Here is a 21669-nt window from a genome sequence, read left to right as displayed (position 1 = left end):
CTACTTTTGCTTTAAAGTCAGCTCATAAATTTCATTCTCTTTTCTGAAATCTGATCCCATGGTTGAACGTGGAGCATACACAGCAAATTTCACTGAGATCAGGCAGTTCATTTAGAGGTGGTAATGATGGCTATAATTCTCCACCAGAGCACCCATGGCCATATCTTCAGCCCGTGTTAGAGGTTTCTGAAATGAAGAATAATACGTATCATTTGAAATGTTCTCCCTGTTTCCCACTCTGCCCAAACATACAAAAATTCACTGTCCAACCTGAGAGAGTGTGTTGAGCTACGTAACATTTGTTTCATTCCAGGTGAACATTTCAAACTAAGTTGTCTGTGCTTGGAGTAACATATTTGCTGTTTTTATTCCATGGGATATATTGTGATATATTGTGAAAATACAACATTTTGAGATTTTTTAAGAAGTACTTTGAATACTTAAGTATTTTTAAAAGGAAGTACTCCAGGACTTTAACTCAAATAATAATTTGACAGGGCAACTTTCACTTGTATTGGAGTAATATTTGACATGGAGTATCTATACTTTGACATACTTTGTAATGAAGCTGTGCACTTTCACCACTGCTTGTATCCTATAGCTTTTTCAACATTGAATTATTGTTATGTGATTATGGAAGCCCCAGTCAATGTCAGTGACAGGTAGAAAGCAGGGCTTCAACTAATTAGCTATCTTGGTGTTAGCTAGTAGCACTTTTAGACTGATTGTCTGATTAACAGACTTAGATCTTATAATCATCCGTTTATTAGAGAAGAAGTAAATCAATCCAAATTGTTGTCATATTTGTTACTGTAGATAATTTGTCCTACTACTTTTAAAATAAATAGAAGTTATATGAGACATTATGTGGAAATTCCTTTAAGCTTAGGCTTAGTAACATTTTAAACCAGGTCCACCTTTACTGAAAGATGAACCAATAGAAAAATGGAGGTTAAAAGACAAGAAATGGGTACCCCCAGTATCAAGATTTCGGCCGTTACTCCAAAATTCATTATTTGTTTTGTGATAAAGTATCACACAAATGTTCAAGAGAAGATGACAATTATATCTTTGGGGTTGGGCAATATGTCTGCCTGTATGACACTTTGCAGGATGTGATGTCTAAGAGTACCTTCAAATAAATATTTAAAATTTTACATTTCGCACAAATGTTTACATGTACATATACTCTAGTTGTATATTGTATATTTATATAACCTCAAGTCCATAAAATCTACCCATTAATCTTTATTGTCTTTGTTCTTAAATATAATTTTATCTCACAATGGAAACAATGATCCAAATCCCTCGTGCGTATGAGTCTATATATGATTGATAAAACTGATATTTAATACCATTTATTATTGCTTGATGAAAACATAATGCAGCATTAAGTAATATTTCAAATTCTATCTTAAGCTAGTATCAAGTAGATTTTTCTCTTCACTTTAAGATACAACCTTTTGGGTCACAGAGAGTGAGACTGTGTAATCTTTGCTGAACATTTCCACTGAGGCCACCAGTGACAATAATGGGATGAATATACATATTAAAACAGTGTAACAGTGGCACAAGAGGAGAAGACTCATTCTGTCAGCACCCATAGTAATTATCTTTGTTCATTTCTGAATTTTTAACTTTGATGAAACTGAAGGTGTGATGGATAAAAATGTAAATAAACATTGAAATGAAATTCAGTATTTTTTATTGAATGTTTTGGATACATAGACAAAAGATTCCACGGACATGTCAGTTTGAGATTACATAAAAATAAATAAAAAATAATTGAACGAGAAATGTTTGTATTGTAAGAGCAAAAGACAATAGAGCATGTGTCTATTGTGACCATAGTCACATTAAAAACACCTGCACTGTTTGGTCCAACATAAATGCTTTTAGATTTTTATTTTTCCAGTTGCACTGTACAGTGATGTTTGTATTCAACTTGGATCTTAAATATTTCTAACACAAATGTGTTTACTAAGCCAATTGGACTTATTTAGAGAAGGGCATAACCTGTAATTTAGTAGCTAGGTGGAATTGGTTGTGTAAAGGTAATTCTTTTGTCGGCTTTACCTAAGCAGGTGAAGGAAATGATCCTGAAGAGTGATTACATTCAGTCCATCAATCCACAGAAAAGATGCTGCTGCCTTGTCTAAGCCTCTGCAGCATTTTAGCAAATAAATGTGTTTCCCTAAATAATGAGTTGAATTTGATTTTGCAAGTTACAAAATAAAAATGAATTAGTAATTTTTTCACATTTTAATACTTGGTCATAGTGTAGGTGTAATAGTTGGAGCCTGCCAGGAGATGAAATAAATGTGATAACTTTATACAAGCCTTTTTCATCGAGATATTTTGTGTGGTTAAAGTGATTAAGAAAAGATTGAGATGTAAAACATTTAAACAATGCTTGATGTACATTCATGTTACATAAATATATTTTGTACATTTTGTATTTTACTGAGTGCAAAATGATCAAGTATGAAAGTAAGATAGGAAGAAGTTAAGAAAGCATGATATGTTGTCAAAATATAGTCATATTTCATATTGTTCTACAGGATAAAAAATGTATGGTGTGTATTTTAGAGTCAAGTGCACAATCTTCCGTCCTGTTTGTGGTGCTTTTCCCTTTGTGGCAGTTCACCCCGGGCACAGAGGCCAGTGTTAGTGCTGCCCTGAGACCAGGTTCAGATGACAGGTTTTACAGAGCAGCTTCCCCTCCAGAGGATAGCAGCCATGCTCATTGGGCTCAGGAGACAGCTGGATGACACAGGCCTGCGTGTAGTACAAAAGATTTATGAATTTGAGAGTACAAAAACAGTGTGTGTTTGCATTCTGGGCAGTGTGTCCACACAGTTTGCTCAGTGAACACCTACCTCACATCTGTAGCAGTTTTCATGGTAAGAGTGTCCCAAACATTCAATGTTATAGCTGTCAGTACCATCTTCTTTTGGGATGATTAGTTTCTTGCAGGCGTTACACTTTGGAGCATACTTTCTTTATGGGCCACATTTTAAAGGAAAGAAAATATTAGATAAAACCATTGTATTTGTATAACAAATTCTAAAGCGTTACACAAAGTAAACACATACAACGCAATGAAAGTTTTAAAAAAAAAAAAGTTCTACTTTTTTCTGTTTCAAACCTTTTACAACATACCATGGTATTGGATGGTGTAGGATTTACCTGTAATAGTCTGGGAGGCAATAAACCTCTCCAACTTCCCCCTGAGCAAACGGTTGCTCTCCAATTTGCTGTTTACAGGTTGCACAGGTGAAACAGGAAAGATGGTAAACTCGCTCCAGAGCTCTGATCACATTGTCTGTGATGGATTCCCCACAGGCCCAGCAGAGCTCAAGACTGGCCTGAGAGACAGACATACAAAGCTAATAAGTATAAAATGTATGTATTTTTTTCATTTACTCCTTTTTGTTTACATGTTTGCATTTTTCATTCAAGGAAACATAAAATGGTGGGTAAACAGTGAACAACTTTTATAAAGCTTAAGCCTAGCTATATATATATTTCTTTAAAAACTCTACAGAAGTTATTTGTGCAACCACCATTTTCCAAAGTTTAAACAAATTTCTATGAAAATGTTACACCTCAAATGTCATAATGCTGGCTATTTAAAAATAAATGTTACTGGAATATGGTTTTCTCTCTTTCCAAGCAGCTCTAACCTCCTTTCATTATCAAAATATAAGTCAGCTGTCAGGGGCCTGAGCATTTAAGAGGTAGCACACTGAATATGATCAGGGCAATTATTTTACATTTTAGACTTTAATTCCTTCAAATTTGCAAATGTACAGTGCCATTACAAAACATGTACTAAAAATATGTGACACAATGTGAGTTGTAAGAAAGCTTTCATGCTGCAAAAGGGTAATTTCATTTTCCTTTGGAAACAGTAATAATGTAAAGCATGATTGTAAAGTAATTGAGCCAGCAAACACATCAGCCCTTTACAAACATTTACATTTGTATTTGTTGCTCTGATAACACCCTGTGATGGAGGCTGTGTTGATCGTACCTGGTAGCAGTTTTCACAGAGGGGGATTCCTGCCTTGTTGTAGTAATGTTTTCCCGCCAGAGGACTGTGACAGGATCTACACTGGAAGCAGCCCTCATGGTACGTTCTGTTTAAAGCCTCTATCGCAGGTTCAGAAAGAGCCACAGGTTTCCGACAGAAGCCACACACCTCTGAGTTGCACACAAACAAAAATGTCAAAACAAGTGATCATAATTTTTGCTTTGTCAAAGTGGAGCAGCTTAAAGCCCGAGACGTGAATGTGTAAATAGAGATCATGTTACCTTTACTCTTGCTACTTGTTTCCTGGCCAATTTGAGGAATCCCTTGGGATTGTTCATCTTTTTTCAACCCACTAGATGGTGTGCTTGTTTCTACCTAAAAGGTAAAGCACATAGCTCATGGTAAGTTAAAGAAGAGTGGTTGTGAAGGTAACAAGCACATGAGGGTCATTCAAAGAATCAGGACTGAGTTACACTTCTAGTATTTTAATTCAGCAGAGATATATTTGTATATTTATGTCATATGTGATTCAAATAACTTAAATTGATTTCAATACAACGTTTATGGCAATTCTGATTCTGATACTTGGAAAGGCCCTGTGATAGGTTGGCGACCTGTCCAGGGTGTACCCTGCCTTCCGCCCGAAGCCAGCTAGGATAGGCTCCAGCCCCCCGTGACCCCTAACGGCATAAACGGTCAAGATAATGGATGGATGGATGGATACTTGGAAAGTATTCAGCTGTACATACCGACATATAGAACTACTGCTCATAATGAAAAGACACACAATTCAGATACAATTGCCAGTTGTGCACTTTCTTTAGCTCAATTATTTTCCAGAGATGAGCTGAATTATGGGCCATTGCCTCTGACTCTTAAGATATTTCATAACATGAGGCAGTGGAATGTCAACTTTTGGAGTCACTGAATTCCAGTTATCAGTAAAGTCAACCTCCTGAAGCCTTGTAACATTTTCACAACTGTAATGGAGCTTGGATACTATTCTAAACAAATAATCATTTTGCAATTTTGGCTTCTTCCTACCAACATACATCTCATATTGCCACATCTTGTCAAGATGCTGAAAGTCTGCAATTTATCAAACCTCCTGGTGTAACTCAGCCCTATTTCCTGCTGAGCACTTTGATGGTTTGGACAGAGATGAGGCTGTAGTAGATGTTTCTCACAAAGACTTCAACAGACATTAACAAAGGGGTTCCGTTTCCAAAGGAAAAAACTGAACAGTGTTGATCATTTATCCATATTTAAAGGACAGCTTTTTTTCCCTCTATGATGTACTTTGCAGAAGAGTCTTTACAATCTTCCGCACAACATCATCCAGTATCTTTAAAAGTTTTAGAAATCAATCACTCTGGGGAACAATGTCCGGTCCACTTAGAGCACGGAGGGAAATTTAGGATCATATTTGACTTTAGGAGAGAATAGTTCATACCGCTTTGTTTTTAGGTGACTGCTGGCCTGGGTTCAGATGTTGGACGAGAGGCGTCTGAGCAGGAAGAGGTGGTGGAAGAACAGATTCTTCAGACAGTGGTGTTCCCTGGGATGAAGTCAGAGCAGCAGCAGGAGAAGAACGAGGGAGGATATCTGTATGGTAAGATAATTTCACTTCTTAGATACCTTGCCAAAAAATGTTTTTTCAAACTACGGTTGAGGTAAGGGTTACATTAATTAAATGTGCAAACAAATTACAGCTCATGGGGTTATATTTTTCTGGCTTTTTTTTTCATTTCAAGCATAAGAGGGAAGTCAAATTTGATCACATGAATTGATAATACTCTGGTGTTAACAACCTGCCAGGGCACAATACTTCAAAGATCCAGCGAGTGTAAGAAGAGGGTTTAAAGTTCTAAATCTAAAACCAACTCCATGAGCAAGTGTTGCACTCCTGTAAAACTGTCAGGCTCACAGTAGAGAGCTTGTATGTCAAAATATATACCAAAAAATGCATACATCCAAACATAATGAAACTTATGCTGCAGAATCTGTATCTTCATCTGTTTACTCCTCATGTTCTTCTCCTTTACAAAAGTTGCATCTGTATTACCCACAATGCAACTTATGCAGCTGTGGCTAACTTAATTGATAACATAACTAGATGCTAGCCACAGAGGTTAAAATGTCTGATTTTCCATTTCTTTTTTTCTCAACACAAGCTCATAGTGTTGCTCAAACCCATGCTGACTCTGAAGGCAGCATTTGAGGCAATTCCTACGAATTTTGCAATAACAATCAAAAAAGACTACATAAGTTTGTCCTTTAACACTATCCAGTTAAAGGTTTGGAAAGCAGCTTACTGTTATTTGTATTTGGGGAAAGTCAAAGAAGAACCTCAGCGGCTCAACATGTGATTGAAACACTAATTTCTAAAACAAATGTGTAGAAGAGCATGTCAGTGTGTAAGGCCCTGATGGACTCAGATACATGTAGATTCAATTTCGCAGTAAAGTTCAGTTAACCTCAGTGCACTTTTGCCATTAATTAGGAGGTAACAAACAAGTATTATCATGTGTACCTGCAGCCTCTCTGCTGCCTTCTTGCAGCTTTGCTCTGTTGGGTCCAAGTTGGGCAGGTGATGGCCTTTGAGGGTCTGAGACCCGGGTTGAGGCAGCAGCAGCAGCATGGGTCTGGCCTCTGCTCTCTGTACTGCCATTAGGGTCAGACTGTGAGTCTTTCTTGTGTCTGATGACGGGGATGCTGTCACACGGGCTGACTCGTACAGCTGTTTGGTGCTTCTCTCTTGCTGGGGCACTGTGGGCCTGTAGTGCTGGTTTCTGCTGTGTCAAAGTGGCTCGATGAGGAGCCGCCAGGGTGATGAAGACAGAGGACACCATCCTTTTTGGTGGAGCTGCTGATGCCATGACTGTATAACACCAGTTACAGCCTGACAGGAGGACAGAGCGTTTATCAAGACTCAGGATTAAGGGCATGATTTAATGTTTCATAACTCTATTTGAGAGAACTATTGTGACTCAGATAAATATCATTGACCCCACACATACTTGGGTCTTTTGAACTAATAAAAACAGACAAACAGAACAATAGTCACAACATTTTATCCCTCTGATCTCTGAAATATTTTATCGAAGAGTAAACGCCCTCAAAGCCAACTTTGTGGGTGTGTTTACTCTCACTTTAGAGAGGTAAATTCACACACTCACAGCTTTCATTATCCATAATGATTGGTTTTGGAAGAAGAAAGCACAGATCTGAATCATATGTTTCCTTTAAACCCACTCAGTCTGTCTGTGAGCTGCCATTACATACCTGTGAGAAACTTTTCTTCTCTCTCCTTCCCTGTTCTGTATCTCCAAAACGTCTGGTTTGTGTCCCTCCTGTGAGCTGCCACAGAGACAAGGTTTTACTCCGGCAGAGAGTGAGAGAGAGACTATCAGCAGAAAGCCACTCCTTTTCCTTCTGTACCTCCCTCCCTCTCTCCCGGCTCACTCGTCCGTCGACCCCTCCTCCTCCCTTTCTGGCTGAATGACAATACCACCTCCCTCCAAACCGTAAAAGGTGAACATTTAATCTCGGGCAAAGAGCAGTAAAACACATGACACATTCATCTACTATGTAAACTTGGCAGGCTCGCACATATATATTAATACAGGCATGTGTGCACACAAACATACAAAAGATACTCTTACAATGTTGAGCAATCAGACCAAACACGCACAGTTGGACTTTGTACAAATGTCATTTACAGTATCATAAAGTCTCTTAAGGTTTTTGCCCTGAAGCAAACAACCAACTCCTACTTTATCTTTTAACATGTCAGCAGGATGTGACTGTACCTGCCCTTTCTTCTAACTCTCTATCTCTTCTCTCTCCTGAGCAGCTCTTTTTTCTTATTGTTCTGTAAGTTTTATTTTCCCTACCTCCCTCATTGCCCTCTTTTTCTTCTCCTGTTTTCCTTCTTCCCTTCCCCCCAAACTACATTAGATCACTTTGGCCTTTACTCATTATCAGTGTCACATGGCATGGCTTCCATTTGTGCCACAACCATGTCTGATAATATGTGGTGGACTTTATCAGAGTCTCATAAGGCAGCAGCAAAGGAGCAGCAGCGTTACAGTGCAATGAATCAAAGCTTTGTGCGAAAGAGATATTGGTTTATTAGGAGAGGAGGAGGAGGAGGGGGCAGTGAGTGATGTCTGTTCGAGCTATGAAAAAGCTGCTTTGTTGTGTTTTTGCTGCTCTCCCCCAGAGTGAGTCTAACTTAGCACTATCAAGTCCGACAATCTGTAAATGTTGTGGTAGGCCAAAGTTTGGGAGGTCTACTTTGTTCCAAAACGCCAAGAATGGAAGATGGAGACTAAAAGTTGCATAAAACTTTCTGATCGATGTAGATCAGAGCAAAAAACGTGAGTCAGGAATGTGAGAAAGAGAGAGAGAGAGGGGAACAGGAGACGGGGATGAGGAGAGTGATGGGGGTCTCTGTTGTTCCAGCTCTGAGGAAAGGAATGCTGCAGTGATGTCACGGCTGCAGGAGGGAGCATGCCTACTGATGACACAATCCCCAGATCCCCAAGCTCCACCCCCCCCCCCCCCCCAAAAAAAAATGAAAAAACCCAGCCAAAACCCTCATTAAACTCTCTGAACCTCTTTACTGCTTCTACAGCATGACTTTTCATTTTACTGGACCACAAGCACACAGAATTACGTATTTTTATCCAAAGTTTTGACTATCTGGCCCACAAAGGCAACAATAGGAGAATGAAGGGAAATGAGGGAAAAGGAAGAGGAGGAAACAACAGAAGGAAGAATGGAGGAACACAGAAGTACACACACTTAGGATAAGTGAGTGAAAGAGTTAATATTGACTTAAACTTTATAAAAATATGCAAGGAGTGCAAAGGGAGAATATTGTACATCAACATGGACATGTCTTAATTCTGAATAGAAGTACAGGGTTAAGTTAGGTCTTTGGGCATTTTCGCCTTTAATGGATAGGACAGTTAAAGAGAGACAGGAAATATGGGGAGTAGACATGCAGCAAATGGTTGCGGCCGGGAGTTGAACCAGCGACCTCTGTGACAAGGACTATAGCCTCTGCATGTGGGGCACGCACAGACCACTAGGAAACCGGCGCCCCGGGTGAAGTCACTCTTGAAGGGAAATTGTCAGATACAGACCAAAAACAAAACCTAATATAGAAGCCAGAGAGGCTGAGCTATCCTGACTGTTACTCTCTGGAAAGGACCAAGCTAGTGATATAATGATCCTCCATTCTTTATAATGCAGAAAATTCATAATTTCATCAGACCCATGTGCCTCTTACACGTCATCTCAGGGGTCACAACCTTTTTAATTCAAAAGTATATCCAGTATATAAATGATACTCTATAGAACTGTTTGCACAAGCTGAATAGTACATCTCATAGTGAGTAAACTGATCCTCGTGAAAACTTGGCAGAGTGCCCCTTTAATTGTTGACATATGGTCACCATCAGTAGGCCACCAGTGTTAATGCAGCATCCTGATGATTAACATCTTAACATGTACACACCCTGATGACCTAATCTTCTGTTGTTCATCAGTTCATTAAAAATATAGAAAATAAAAGTTTCACAACAAAAGTTGGTAGGAAAATCTGATTTTCTTGATTCGTTAGCTAACATATTATTAATATATAGAGCATTTTTATTACAGCCACAGCCATATCCCTGTTTTTTACATTTTCAAATCTGCTGCTAAGGGAGGTCTAACATGTCACTAATCCTTTTCTACTACTTTATTTAACCACTGAGGCTTTGTTTAAGGATGCAGTGTGATGCAGTGCAACAATCCCTTTGATGTATTTTCGTCCATTTAATGAAGCATTGCCACAATATAGCAAGATAAATAACCTCATTACTCATGTTTACTCAAGCTCCATAATCATCCAGTTAACACTAAAAATACAACAGCAATCAAAACAAAATTCTCCCCTTCTGCTCATCACAAAAAGGCAATAATATCAAGTATTGACAAGCCTCTTGTTATTTTATTAAAAAGTATACACACATCAGTAATTTGAGGGATACACGGGGATAAATTGCAATTTGAATTTAAATTTCAGGGGCATCATTAGCTCTCATCTGATGCCTTTTTGGTGTTGTCTTTTGTTCTGTGACTGGAGCTCTGTTCAGATCTGCTCACTTGTGTGTCTTCTTCCTCCTAGAAATGATGAAAGGAAACTAAATATCATCTGTAATTTCAACTTTTCTAATCATTAATAAAAAATAATGATAAAAAATAAGAAAAACTTATGAATCAAATGGGAAGAAATTATTCACACCAACCTTTAATATGGCTTGTAGCAGGTCTTGAGACGGCAGCAGACAGACAGCTTCACCCAAGAAAGCGATGAGGACGTGGAGGACATCACTCCAGTCTCCCACGGTCAGCATGAGCACTAGTACGGCTCCCAGTCGCAGCACCACTATGTGTAGCAGGGCCTGTGGACCAGTGTGCCGATTCTGATCCTCTGTAAAACATAAACATAAAAAGGTAACTGTTGAATGACAAATCTTCATTTACTTTTGTTATGTAGGTTAAACATGTGATAAATTGCCTTTAATAGCATTTTACACACAAGCTTGAGTTTGTTTTTGGTGTGGTTGTCTACTGATTTAAACTGGGTTGCTCTTGTGGTATAATTTTTCTTATGTCTAATATTATTGAGGTCCATTACACGTTTTTTAGAACTGCTGGTCATTTTCATATATAAATGCTACTAGCCTTTTTAACATAGTTGAAACTTGGATTAAGGTAGATTTAAAGAAAATATATTGCTGAATTTTTGACTTGTTCAAACTCAAGTAATGATAATACATTTGTTTCTCTTTATTCTGTCTATTTTGGGGCTTTGATGTCTTCATTGAGAGGTAGGGCAGAGGTTATAGCTAGAAGTAGGAAGAGAGAGGGAGGACAGCATATGGTAAAGGCCCTCAGTTGAACCTGGAATCAAAGCTGAGCTGCTGGCTTTGAGGAATAACATCTTAGTCAAATAGATTAATATCCAATTTATTCCAATGTTGGTCACACTAATTAATGAATTCTGGATTTTTTTTTATTTTGGGTAAAATAATTTTACAAAGGCTAATGAAATTTGAATGTTGTATAGATCTTCATCCAACAAGTCTTTCTTTTCACAAAACTTTAATCATTTTAAATAGTTATTTTAATTTTAACCTACTAATACCTCTAGATGACAAACAATGAGCTTCTTCAGCTTTGCAGTATCTTGAAGGTGGGCTCTTTAATGATGATTGCCATGTGTGTTCTTTGATTTCTTGTCTATTGTGGTGTGGTTGATTTGCATCTCTATTTCAATTTGTTTTCAATAAAACTTATATAATCTGTTTTTTATAATGAGTCACTTTTAACCAGAATCCTTCCACACACTCTGACTTTCATTCAATGGACCCTTTTTCTCACAATCACCTTGAATATAGACCACCAACATGGTGTAACAGAGCGTCAGAGGAGTCCAAAACTTCAGAGCATCCTTTTGGGACAGGAAGTGGTCGTAAACTGTAGCGGTGGAGGCCACACTGGCCAGAGCGAAGAACAAGATAACCACTCTTTGCAGAGAAGCCAGTAGGTTGTGTGCGGAGGTCAGCAGGCTGATGCACTTCCCACAGTAGCGCTCGGTGCTGTGTAGTGGGTAGAGTCTGGCCACATGAATCCACAGACTGTGGCTGTAGCTTGCCAGTGCCCAGCTGAGAGCAGCAGCCAGGAACAGGCTGAGGGAGCTGTGTGGAGCCCCCTGATGGAGGAAGAACATAGTGCAGGAGAGACCACAGCCCAGGGAGAACTGGCTCTGGATCAGAAGCAGGTCCAGACCTCTGCCATTGGCATCCTGAGTTTAGATAGATACAGGAGGGTAGGCAGCATTATTATCAGTATTATTTAGATGTACAAAGCGTTGGCAAAATGGTTGTAAAAGTATCTTTAAGTCGTGTGTTTTCATTCAGCTTTGTGTGTGCTTATGGAGCTTACCAGCCCTGCTGACACCCATGCAGAAACAGCTCTAAGAGAAAACTCCAGAACTATCAGAGAGGAGACCCTTGAGCCAACCAGGGACAGGAGGACAGCAAGAGACCACAACTGAAGAGTTGATCTCCAGTCTCTGCTCACATCAGTGCCCGGAGAAGATGACCTTGGTTTGCCTTTAGTTTCAGTTTCAGAGTCACTGTTAGAAATGAGATGGAAATATGAATACTGTTGCAACAAAATCAGTATATTTTTTATTTTCTTTATGAATGAAACTCACCTGCATTTTTGAATGAAGTAGTACACTCTCATTAAATTGCAGAGCACAGATATCGCACATGCACCCACAAGGCCTTTATAACAAACAAAAATGAATGAATGAGTACAGGGGATGGGAACAAGAAACTAATTGACATATAAATAAAGAAAATATTTGACTCACCCTGAAAAAAGCTGTCAAAAGGGTTTATATCAAAAGGGGTCCAGTGAGATGTTCCCAGGATCCAGGAGAATGGGAGGAACATGTTTTCCCTTATTTCAACAATTGAGGTCAATAAACTGCTATACACTCTTGCTAGAAACACCCCAAGAACTGAACTACAAGCACTGAACCCCTTTGAGCCAAACCATCACTTTGTCTCTTTCCTCCCTGCTGGTCAGGTCTGAGTCAGCTTCATGTTTGGGTTTCAAAGGTCAGAGGTGATTTGAGTGAGTCAATTCCTTTCCCGATGAGAGTACTCTCACAAAGATGATTGGATTAAAGGAGCAATCAGGAAGCTCAAACTAGATTAAATTCAACACACCCTGTACTAACAAGGGGTCTTACATATCTGGTATTTCAAAGATTCAGCTCATTTGTCCAAAAAACACAAAAACAAGTTTATTACATTTCATACAAAAAAAGTCTTTATTATTATCACTTAGTGCTTTTTAAAGGCTTAAAGTACTCACAGATTTTATTACTGTACATAAAAACATCACATCAAATACAATTGTGCTTAAGGTACCAGTAGTTTGTGTTAGTTAATAAAGGCATGTTTATCAGAAGTTCCTCCAAACAATTAACAGATAAGGCAACTAGAGTTATGAATTCAACTTTGAAAAACCCAAATACAGCAGCCATGTTGACTCATAGGCCTGATGTACGACCATATTCCCTAAGGTCAAATGCAGTCCATTAAAAACAAGCCAATATTTCCTCATTTTAGCTTCTTACTGGAAGACTTTCTAAGACCTGGTTTGTTCCGATATGATTTGAGGTATGAAGGCAACTTCAGATAGTTTATCAATAAATTCTTGTTGTAGACATTTGATCAAAACCCCTGAAATTTTTGTTAGAATCTTTGCAGCTTGAGTCCAACTTCAAGTTGCTACTTCAATGTTCATCAGTTCCTATCTTCAGACTGAAGTGCCACTAGTGCCTCAAGAAGAGTGTGACACGTAGGTAAATACTATTATTGACCATCTGGCAAACGGTTGAGACAACCAATGCTGCTTTCCTAGCGTTAGGCTGAATATAAAGCTGTAGCCGTAAGGTTTTGGCCTAGCTTAGTTTTAAATAGCTTACCGCAACATCTGAGGAAAAAAGGACAGCTAGCTTGGCTCCACAGTTACAAAAGGCCAATCCTAGCATCTCTCAAACTCAAAGCTTAACATGTTGATTAATAATGTCAACTTGTTGAGTTTAACCTGTGCAGAAAGCCTTAATGACAATTTTACATTTGTTACTGGTTTGGCTGCAATGTGAGGAAACCAGCTGAGACTCAAAGAAGTTAGCATCATAGCCAAGACAGTCTAAGTCCGTCAACCTGTCAGATAGTATGTGTAAGTGAGCTTTTAGAGGTGTTTTAAGCTTTCATGTTACCTTTGGGCTAAAGCTGTAACATATTTTACCCGTTTCTAGTCTTTCTCCTAAGCTAAGCTTATACACTATCAACTTTAGCTTCATATCAGAAATGAGACTCCTATTGCTGGGATGATAGGAGTCCTATCATCTTTCATTAATTGATGGACCACTTTAATATCCATAGTTGAGTCCTCTTCAGACCATCATCTGCGGTAGTTTAGAATGTTTTAGCTCCTTCCCTGGCTCTGTTTGTCCTTCACTGTCTGTTGTCTCATCACATCCCAGAACAGCATGCTGAGGACAGTGTGAGGGGCCAAGCGTACGAATACAGGACCCATTCCTTTATACAACCCCAGCAGGCCTTCAGCTTGGCACACCTTCAGTAGACAATCTGAAAATCCATGATACAGACGGCCCTGAGAGAAAAACAAAAAAAAATTAAGCTACAATATGATGGAGTCTTTTGTGCCCATGCTCAGAGCAAGATCATATTTTAGGGGGATACTTTGACTCACCCTATGAGACTCATCCACCGGCTGGTTGTAAAGACGCGTACTTATAACATCAAATGGTGTCATGGTGACCGCCACGGCAACACCACTAACCATGGCAGCTATCAGAGCTGTGAGCCAGTTGTTTGGACTGAACCACTGATAGGAAAGACAGAAAAGGATAGTGAACAGAGGCTTGGTGTTCTGCTGACGACATGACTGTGACTTCTACATGTGCTGTAAAATTATCAGCTGTTCAGCATGTCTACCTGGGAATGTGACACCCAGTCCTTGGCCGAGGTGAAGGTTGCCAGCTGAGCAGCTGATCCCACCATGACTCGAGGCACGGCCCCATTCACCCCCCTCCAAAGTCCAATCACACCTTCCTTTCTATAGATGGTAGCAAAGGCATCAGACGCCCCCTGAAATAGACGATATAAAGGAATGATAGTAGAAGATAAAGGTGATGACATTTTGGTTTATTATGTAAATGTAGACATTTATATATATATAAATACAGCGATGTGTTTCCTACTTGTAAGAAAATGTTTTAAATGTATCAAAAAGTATGTTTCAGGCATTAAGCTTTGTCAAACCATCTCAAAGATTTCTGCTTAAGCGACAATTTTGGTGGAGTGTACGGATGTTAATTGTTATCATGCAATGTTGTGTTCTCTATTTGTATTTTCCATCTGTAGAGTAATATAAAGTGTCATCATTACAGGCTTTAAACATAGTTTAAATCAGAGGTGGATTCGCACTAAAAACATTCAATAACAATTAAAGAAAATATTGTAATTTGTGCTGTAATATACATTTATGCTATGCAACCATAACCACTTCTTCTTCACTGAATTTCAGAGAGAAATGGTTTTGACTTGTGCTTGAATACATTTTTTACTTTGTAAATCAGATACACTCGAAAGTCACACAGGGGTTATTTAATGACTCTAATTGACTTGTTGTCAAGTTTAGTTTGGGTGGAGCCGTGTTATGGATGACAAGTCCAAACAGTGTGTGCTTATTCTAATGACAACAGGATGTCCTGCTTTACAGGTTAAAGAAAACTGCTGGAGAGGTGAGGCAGCTCTCAACCAAGTAAAGTTTTATACACCACTACAAAGATGAGAGGACATTTCATCAGACAGGATAAGTGAAAATACAAGTGTGGAACAATTCATGGTGGAATTTTTATCCATAATAACATATTAGTATTATTGAGAAATATAACACTAATAGGATCAACTTTCAAAACAGGGGCTTTAAGAGATATTCTTAAGCACATGTATCTGCTCACACTTAAGATACAAGTTAAATTAAAGATGTGACAAATATATATCTAACTACCATTACACTGTGATATTGCTACTTCAAGTGAATAATCTGAGTACACGGCATGGTAAAATACAGTTAAAGTAACTGGTGATGTTTTCATGTGATATACTTTGTCTTTCTTACCAGGTGGTTATGCTGGTGGCCCACTGCTATTGCTTCCATACTCTGAGCCTGCAGGTGGGTCTTCACCTATGATGCAAACATTGAACAAAATGTATCTTAAAATAGAAAATTGAAATTGTCACACTGAACGAAGTCACCTGTCATGAGTCACGGAACGCACACTTTGCCAGGAGTGTCTTTGGTAAATTTGCACTGTGATTAAACATTTCTGCCAAACCTTCATGATCCAGCAGTTACATCATTCACAGCTAGCACAAGATGCCTTACACATAGTGTCAACAAAATAACCTTCATCCACCTCCACTCGCTGCCAACAACACAAAGCAGGGAGCCATGGGACCCTGTATGTATACGTATCTTGTGTATTTTTGGCAGCGGGGTGGAAGTGGAAGCAATGTGCAGGATATATTTAGTGACCTAGATCTATACAAATACGCCATTTAACAATTTTGTCTTTCCATGACAGTGCAAAAGATCAGATGCTCTTTAATATATTGACTGAAAGCTGAGAGGAAAAAATAAACAAAAAAACGTTTGTTATTTAAGATGGAGCATGCAGAGGTCATTTATGCATGGATATAAAAAAGAAGACAGTGAAATATGAGAGGTGTTAATGTCAAACCTTTAGTAAATAAACAAACATTAAGACTTCAAGTTTTATGGATGTAAATTGAATCCCCAGCACATTCAGAAAAGACATGTCAAGATATATTGCTCATCTATCTGTGCAGGATACAGTTAAGTCGATTTATGATCAGAATGTTTATCCTGTGCTCTTTCAAACTAGATGTAATTAGATTAGGTGTGACCTCACACAAACCTGGTTTGTGTACACACACACCCATGTAATGTCTCTTTGACTCACAAGCCTGCCTACTCGATTAAAATAGACTGAGGACATTTGAGACACCTTTGAAACTGAGTCGCTGTGTTTCCATGTTTCTGTTTGTGTTCAGGCCAAATGGTGATATGCGTGGAGTCTAGTTTTCATGTAAGCGACCCACTTTTCTTTTTGTTTTTCTCCCACTAGAAAACAACCAGGATATCCAGCTAGGAGGCTGCTATTTTCCAAATTTAACGTCAAACTGTTAATCTGTTTTCTGAAAAGATCATATACAAATGTAAACTCAATATGCTATTAAAAAGATACCCAATATTTGTCCACTGTGAGCAAACACTTGATAGCAGAGACAAAGAAGGGCTTGGGCAGTAGCACAAAACTCATTGGTCAACAGCCATCAGTTATTCAGTAATCAAAAAGCAATATTAGATTATAGATTCCCATTTCTTCCAGTCTATCTTTAGAAAAACACCCTGATGACTTAGTGTATATTGAAGAACTGGTAAGCTGCTATAATTTATCTCAGTTTATTCTGGTTAATGTACAAATCAAGTGCAGATTTTTTTCTTTGTGTAACTGCTGTTGTACCAAAGCTCTGCAAAGAGGGGGAATTTCATCAAAATATAACTTTAGAGGACATGCACACAATTTGATAAATAAAATGAGACTACCAAGCCTCATTTGAGTTTTCACTGAAGTTGATTTATTTGCAGAATAAGCTGGGGGTATCCAGAGCGGTGGCATGGGTCCCCTTTGAAATCTGATTGGTCAATCAATGTGTCTCCCCAAAATCCTATGACTTGCTTTTTGCCTTGTCAGAGGTGTAACTTCTGTTAAAATCAACCATTTGGGCTGTGTTGTAACAGGCTGCTTGCAGCTTTCTTAGAATTTAAATGTAACACATTACCATTGGTTGGTACTTTAAAAAATTCTTGGCACATCTTTTTCATGAGACACGTAGAAAGGAGAGAAATAAGTTCAATCAAAAACGTACAGCAAACTTATTCACACTGTCTTACTGTCAAAAACAAGATGATAATAAATGTATTTAAAATTCATTTAATGTACCTTCAACTTTGAGCAAAGACATTTTGGGCCCTTTAAAAAATGAATTTTTGATTCATAAGTTGCTAGTCTTGCTCTTATACAATAGTACATCAACAGCACAGTACTCAAATGCTAGAAGTTAAACTAGATATGTTCAGAGAGGTTAACAAATGTCATTCATTCATGGGTGTGTGTGCATATTCGTAATGCCACCTCTGAATAAGGAAGTGCCATTGTTGAGTCATCCTAATCAAAAAGGTCTGGATAGGCTGCTGAGAATGAGGACTGTAAGTTTTGTACACTGTCCTTCGAATTGGATTCTTGATATATTCAGGGCGAGTTTGAGGAGTACAGATGATTACAACAACAAAACACTGTTTGAACAGATAGTAGTAAAAATAAGTACGAGGTGTTTTAGTGAATGTGAATTTATCGTCTTGTGCAAAGATGTCCTGCTGCACTGCATAGAGTTTGTCCAGTATGACTGGTGGGAGTGAACTCTGAACATCTCTTGCTGCCCAGTGTTGCATAAGCTTTGTAGTGTATAAATCCTTATGTAATCTTACACCACTAAAGTTCTTGTAGCAGATCTGTTTAAAGAGCTGACATACTGTTTGTTTTATGTTACTGTAGATTACAACTTCAGGTTAGGGTGACTGTAACAGTTCCATTACATCAAGGATAAAGACCCCACCAAGAGCAACAATGGTCTGATCAAATATATGTATATTTACCTTAAACAATGGGACATCATGATGGGTTTGCAAAAAAAATGTTCTGCTGAAACATTTTGCATAATGTATGTGAGGCTAGCATCAGAAGAAAATTGCCTGTGTCGTCTTTCCACACTAGAGTCTTTTAGCTCTTGTCTATCGTGAGGCTGTCAAATAACTCATTTTGGTTTTCTTTACTATGCATGAGTGTAACCCAGTCTTAAGATACTCTCTTAATTGTGCACAGGGATTCAGTTTTCCAGTTCCTTTTTTCCCTGCTTGTCATACAAAAGACCAAAACAACAAAGAGGGACACAATAGCTGACAACTCATGAAATGCTGCAGAGACAAACTGTATATGATTACAAGAAACAGGAGCATCAGATCACTCCATTTCACCTTAATTCATGGTCAGTATCATCAATGTGTGTAGCATAATGTTGTAAGAAGATCTGACACTAAAAATTGGGGTTTTGACTGCAATCTTTTGGCCAAACCTAAATTTTGTAACACTCTCTGACTCGACACGATGAAGATTTACCTTCATATGGATTTTTGTAACACCTACAGAATCTTAATTTCTCAAAACTTGGAGAGTTGATGTATAATGATCAATAGAATGTAGTGTCCAGCATGAAGATCCCCTTAAATGAAAGATAGATTGTTATTTTCAAACTAAGATCTAATATTTGCTTTTTCCTTGCTCTAAGAACTATTAACATTAATCAGTCTGAGAAGGTAAAAAGAAAAGACTTTAGATGATCTACTCCCAACTCATAAAAATGCATTCTTTAAAGAGGGTGTGCAAGTAGAGAATACTTTTCAGGAAGATGTAATTAGAGGATGACTCAGTATCATCATAAAAAAAACATACCAGGTAAGCAGGAGAGGCAATGAAGGCACCCAGCGCCCCAGCCACTGCCCCTGACAATAGACTCCCTCCGTGCAACGCTGTAGCCCCCAGAGCTTCACAGTAAGAGTAGGAGCCCAGCCTCACACCGTTCATCACACCCTGGTACATCAGCCCCACTGAGAGCCCCTTCTGCAAGCCCCTGAGCCCGTCTGTGCGGCCCACCACCCAGAGGGCCTGCAGGACTCCCCGGTAGTGTCTCTGGTAGGATCCCCTAGCACGAAGCTCTCCCTGCAGCTGCAGGCGGGTCTTCACTACCTCCAGAGGGTTGGTGAACACGCAGGCGGCACAGCAGGCGAGAGCACCCAGGGCAAAGTCTAGAGGAGGCCAGACAGCTGGAGGAGGCCGTGAAGGGCCGAAGACGCCACGGGGGACAGCAGACACAGTGGAAGCCATCCTGTGAGAAGACTGAGCTCCAAAAACTGACTCTTCTGATTTTTTCAGCAGCCGAGCACTGGTCATTCCTGAGAGAGGATCTTCACAGTGTGTTCTCTGAGTCCTTGTGATGACTTGTCTGAGGTTGTTATGGAACTGGTATAGAGAGTTGTGCTTGGACCAAACAGTGAGGTTACAAACAAGCTTTTGGGATGATGACTCATTTAATATCTTTCCCTTGTGATACTGCAGTCCAGTGTGACTTTTTAGCGTCTTTCAGTGGCTTTTGTTAGCTTCCCTTACAAGAAGTTTGTCCAGGGGAGGCACCATCTGCAAGAGAAAATACATCTGAATGAACATTTCTAACTGTAAGGTTCATGTGTTTACATTTGCTCTTTCTTACACATCAGGACAGAGAATCAGTCTAGAATCAGACTGAAAGGAGTCCCTCAGGTTTGAGCTAATCACATGACACATGTTTAAAAAACCTGTCAGAAACGTTCCTCCCTGATTAACCCTCTAAACTTGCAGCATGTTTAAATTCATGAAGACTACAACTCCAATACAGGTATAGAAGAACTTCTGAATATATACAATTATGCATCTTACTGAACAGACAATCTCAAAGCAAGATGACCTGACATGCAGCAGTTACACTCCACTCAATTCAGATTCATTCAAACAAATTGCCAACTGTTAAACACGCAGAGAACAAGTACCAGACTCAAACACTCCCTTGAAGTTAAAAATATCTCTTTCATTGGATTGCTTATTGAGAACTCACAGTATTGAGTGGTCCTCCTGTGCAGCTCCATTCTTCCTCTCTCCCCCATCATTGTAAACATGTGTCCTCAGCACATTCATTGTATGAGACTCCTCCCCCTGTCTCATGTCACAGCCAATGAGAGCTCGCTGCTTCTGCCACATCACCATATCCCCAAGTCTGCACCAATCACAAGGCTCCCCTTTAAACTGCCCCTGTTCTGGTCCAATGGGAGCTCTCTGGGTTAAAGGTTATAGGTGGTCAAAGAGGGGGGTGGAGTGTCTGAGGGGGACAAGAGAGCGAGGATCAAAACTGGGGGAGTAGGGGTTGGCAACAAGGTCAATGTGTGCAATACAGTATGGATAATCTCTGAAGCACAACGAACAAGCAAACCTGTTTTCTGCTTCATTTTGCACCATGTAATCTATTTTACATACTTGCCGGATTGATTGTTTCAAAGAAACTTTAAGCTTTAAAATGAATTCAACAAAATCGATTAATTATTATGCAAACATGTTTAAAAAAGTGCTTTGAAAAAATAGTTTTGAAATACATTTGAAAAAAATGATATAACTTTTAGATGAGATGACTAATTCATGTGTCTTAACCATGGTCTTAACCTTTCATACCCTTCACAAAGGAGCCACAAGAGGGCTCTCTTCTACAAGTACTTCATATCTGACTATCATGATCTTTGATGGGAGAAGAGTAAAAAAGTAAATGTGCAAATTCATCCTTTTTGTTTGTAAGCAGAAGACAATCTAACCACAGATTATGTTCCTCAGCAGATGAAGTTAAAGTAAAATAGTCACTTTTTACACTTTCTTTTACAGACTTCTTATAGTATTACAATATAATATAATATAATATAATATAATATAATATAATATAATATAATGTAATATAATATAATATAAAATAATATGATATGATATAATATAAAATAATATAATATAATATAATATAATATAATATAATATAATATAATATAATAGTATGTAAAATTAAATTATATTATATCATATAACATAATATAATATCTCTAATAGTTCAACAATTTCAGAATAATGTTCCTCAGCATGAAATTAGAAAGAATTTGGGGATTTCATCATCCACAGTACATAATCTGAAAGAATCAGAGTAACTGGAGAAATCTCTGTAGAAAGGGTAAAAGCTTGGAAACCAATACTG

General features: G+C 38.6%; 3 protein-coding genes across 3 annotated transcripts; all 3 read right to left on the bottom strand.

The window, feature by feature from the left end:
• Window positions 1-1688: 1688 nt before the first annotated feature.
• On the bottom strand, window positions 1689-7425 carry LOC117814780 (filamin-binding LIM protein 1-like). The gene is made up of 8 exons (XM_034686298.1): window positions 7322-7425; window positions 6570-6938; window positions 5490-5641; window positions 4318-4411; window positions 4037-4206; window positions 3190-3368; window positions 2880-3000; window positions 1689-2778 (listed from the first exon to the last, which is right to left on the bottom strand). Exons 2-8 carry the CDS (start codon window positions 6913-6915, stop codon window positions 2668-2670), a joined length of 1173 nt encoding a protein of 390 aa, XP_034542189.1. The 5' UTR covers window positions 6916-6938; window positions 7322-7425; the 3' UTR covers window positions 1689-2667.
• A 2595-nt stretch (window positions 7426-10020) lies between these two features.
• Window positions 10021-12699, bottom strand: LOC117814818 (transmembrane protein 82-like). Its single transcript, XM_034686352.1, has 6 exons — window positions 12477-12699; window positions 12315-12387; window positions 12041-12233; window positions 11483-11900; window positions 10339-10523; window positions 10021-10213 (listed from the first exon to the last, which is right to left on the bottom strand). The coding sequence occupies exons 1-6, from the start codon at window positions 12556-12558 to the stop codon at window positions 10124-10126; spliced, it is 1041 nt and encodes a 346-aa protein (XP_034542243.1). The 5' UTR covers window positions 12559-12699; the 3' UTR covers window positions 10021-10123.
• Window positions 12700-12917: 218 nt separating this feature from the next.
• Window positions 12918-20630, bottom strand: slc25a34 (solute carrier family 25 member 34). The gene is made up of 6 exons (XM_034686343.1): window positions 20500-20630; window positions 19305-20045; window positions 15830-15895; window positions 14641-14793; window positions 14396-14530; window positions 12918-14296 (listed from the first exon to the last, which is right to left on the bottom strand). Exons 2-6 carry the CDS (start codon window positions 19800-19802, stop codon window positions 14108-14110), a joined length of 1041 nt encoding a protein of 346 aa, XP_034542234.1. The 5' UTR covers window positions 19803-20045; window positions 20500-20630; the 3' UTR covers window positions 12918-14107.
• Between the last annotated feature and the right edge of the window lie 1039 nt (window positions 20631-21669).

This window comes from Notolabrus celidotus, chromosome 1, assembly GCF_009762535.1.
Source record: "Notolabrus celidotus isolate fNotCel1 chromosome 1, fNotCel1.pri, whole genome shotgun sequence".
In the NCBI taxonomy this organism is placed as follows: Eukaryota; Metazoa; Chordata; class Actinopteri; order Labriformes; family Labridae; genus Notolabrus; species Notolabrus celidotus.
Note: the sequence above shows the minus strand (reverse complement) of the source record. Positions and strands in the feature narration are given on the sequence as shown.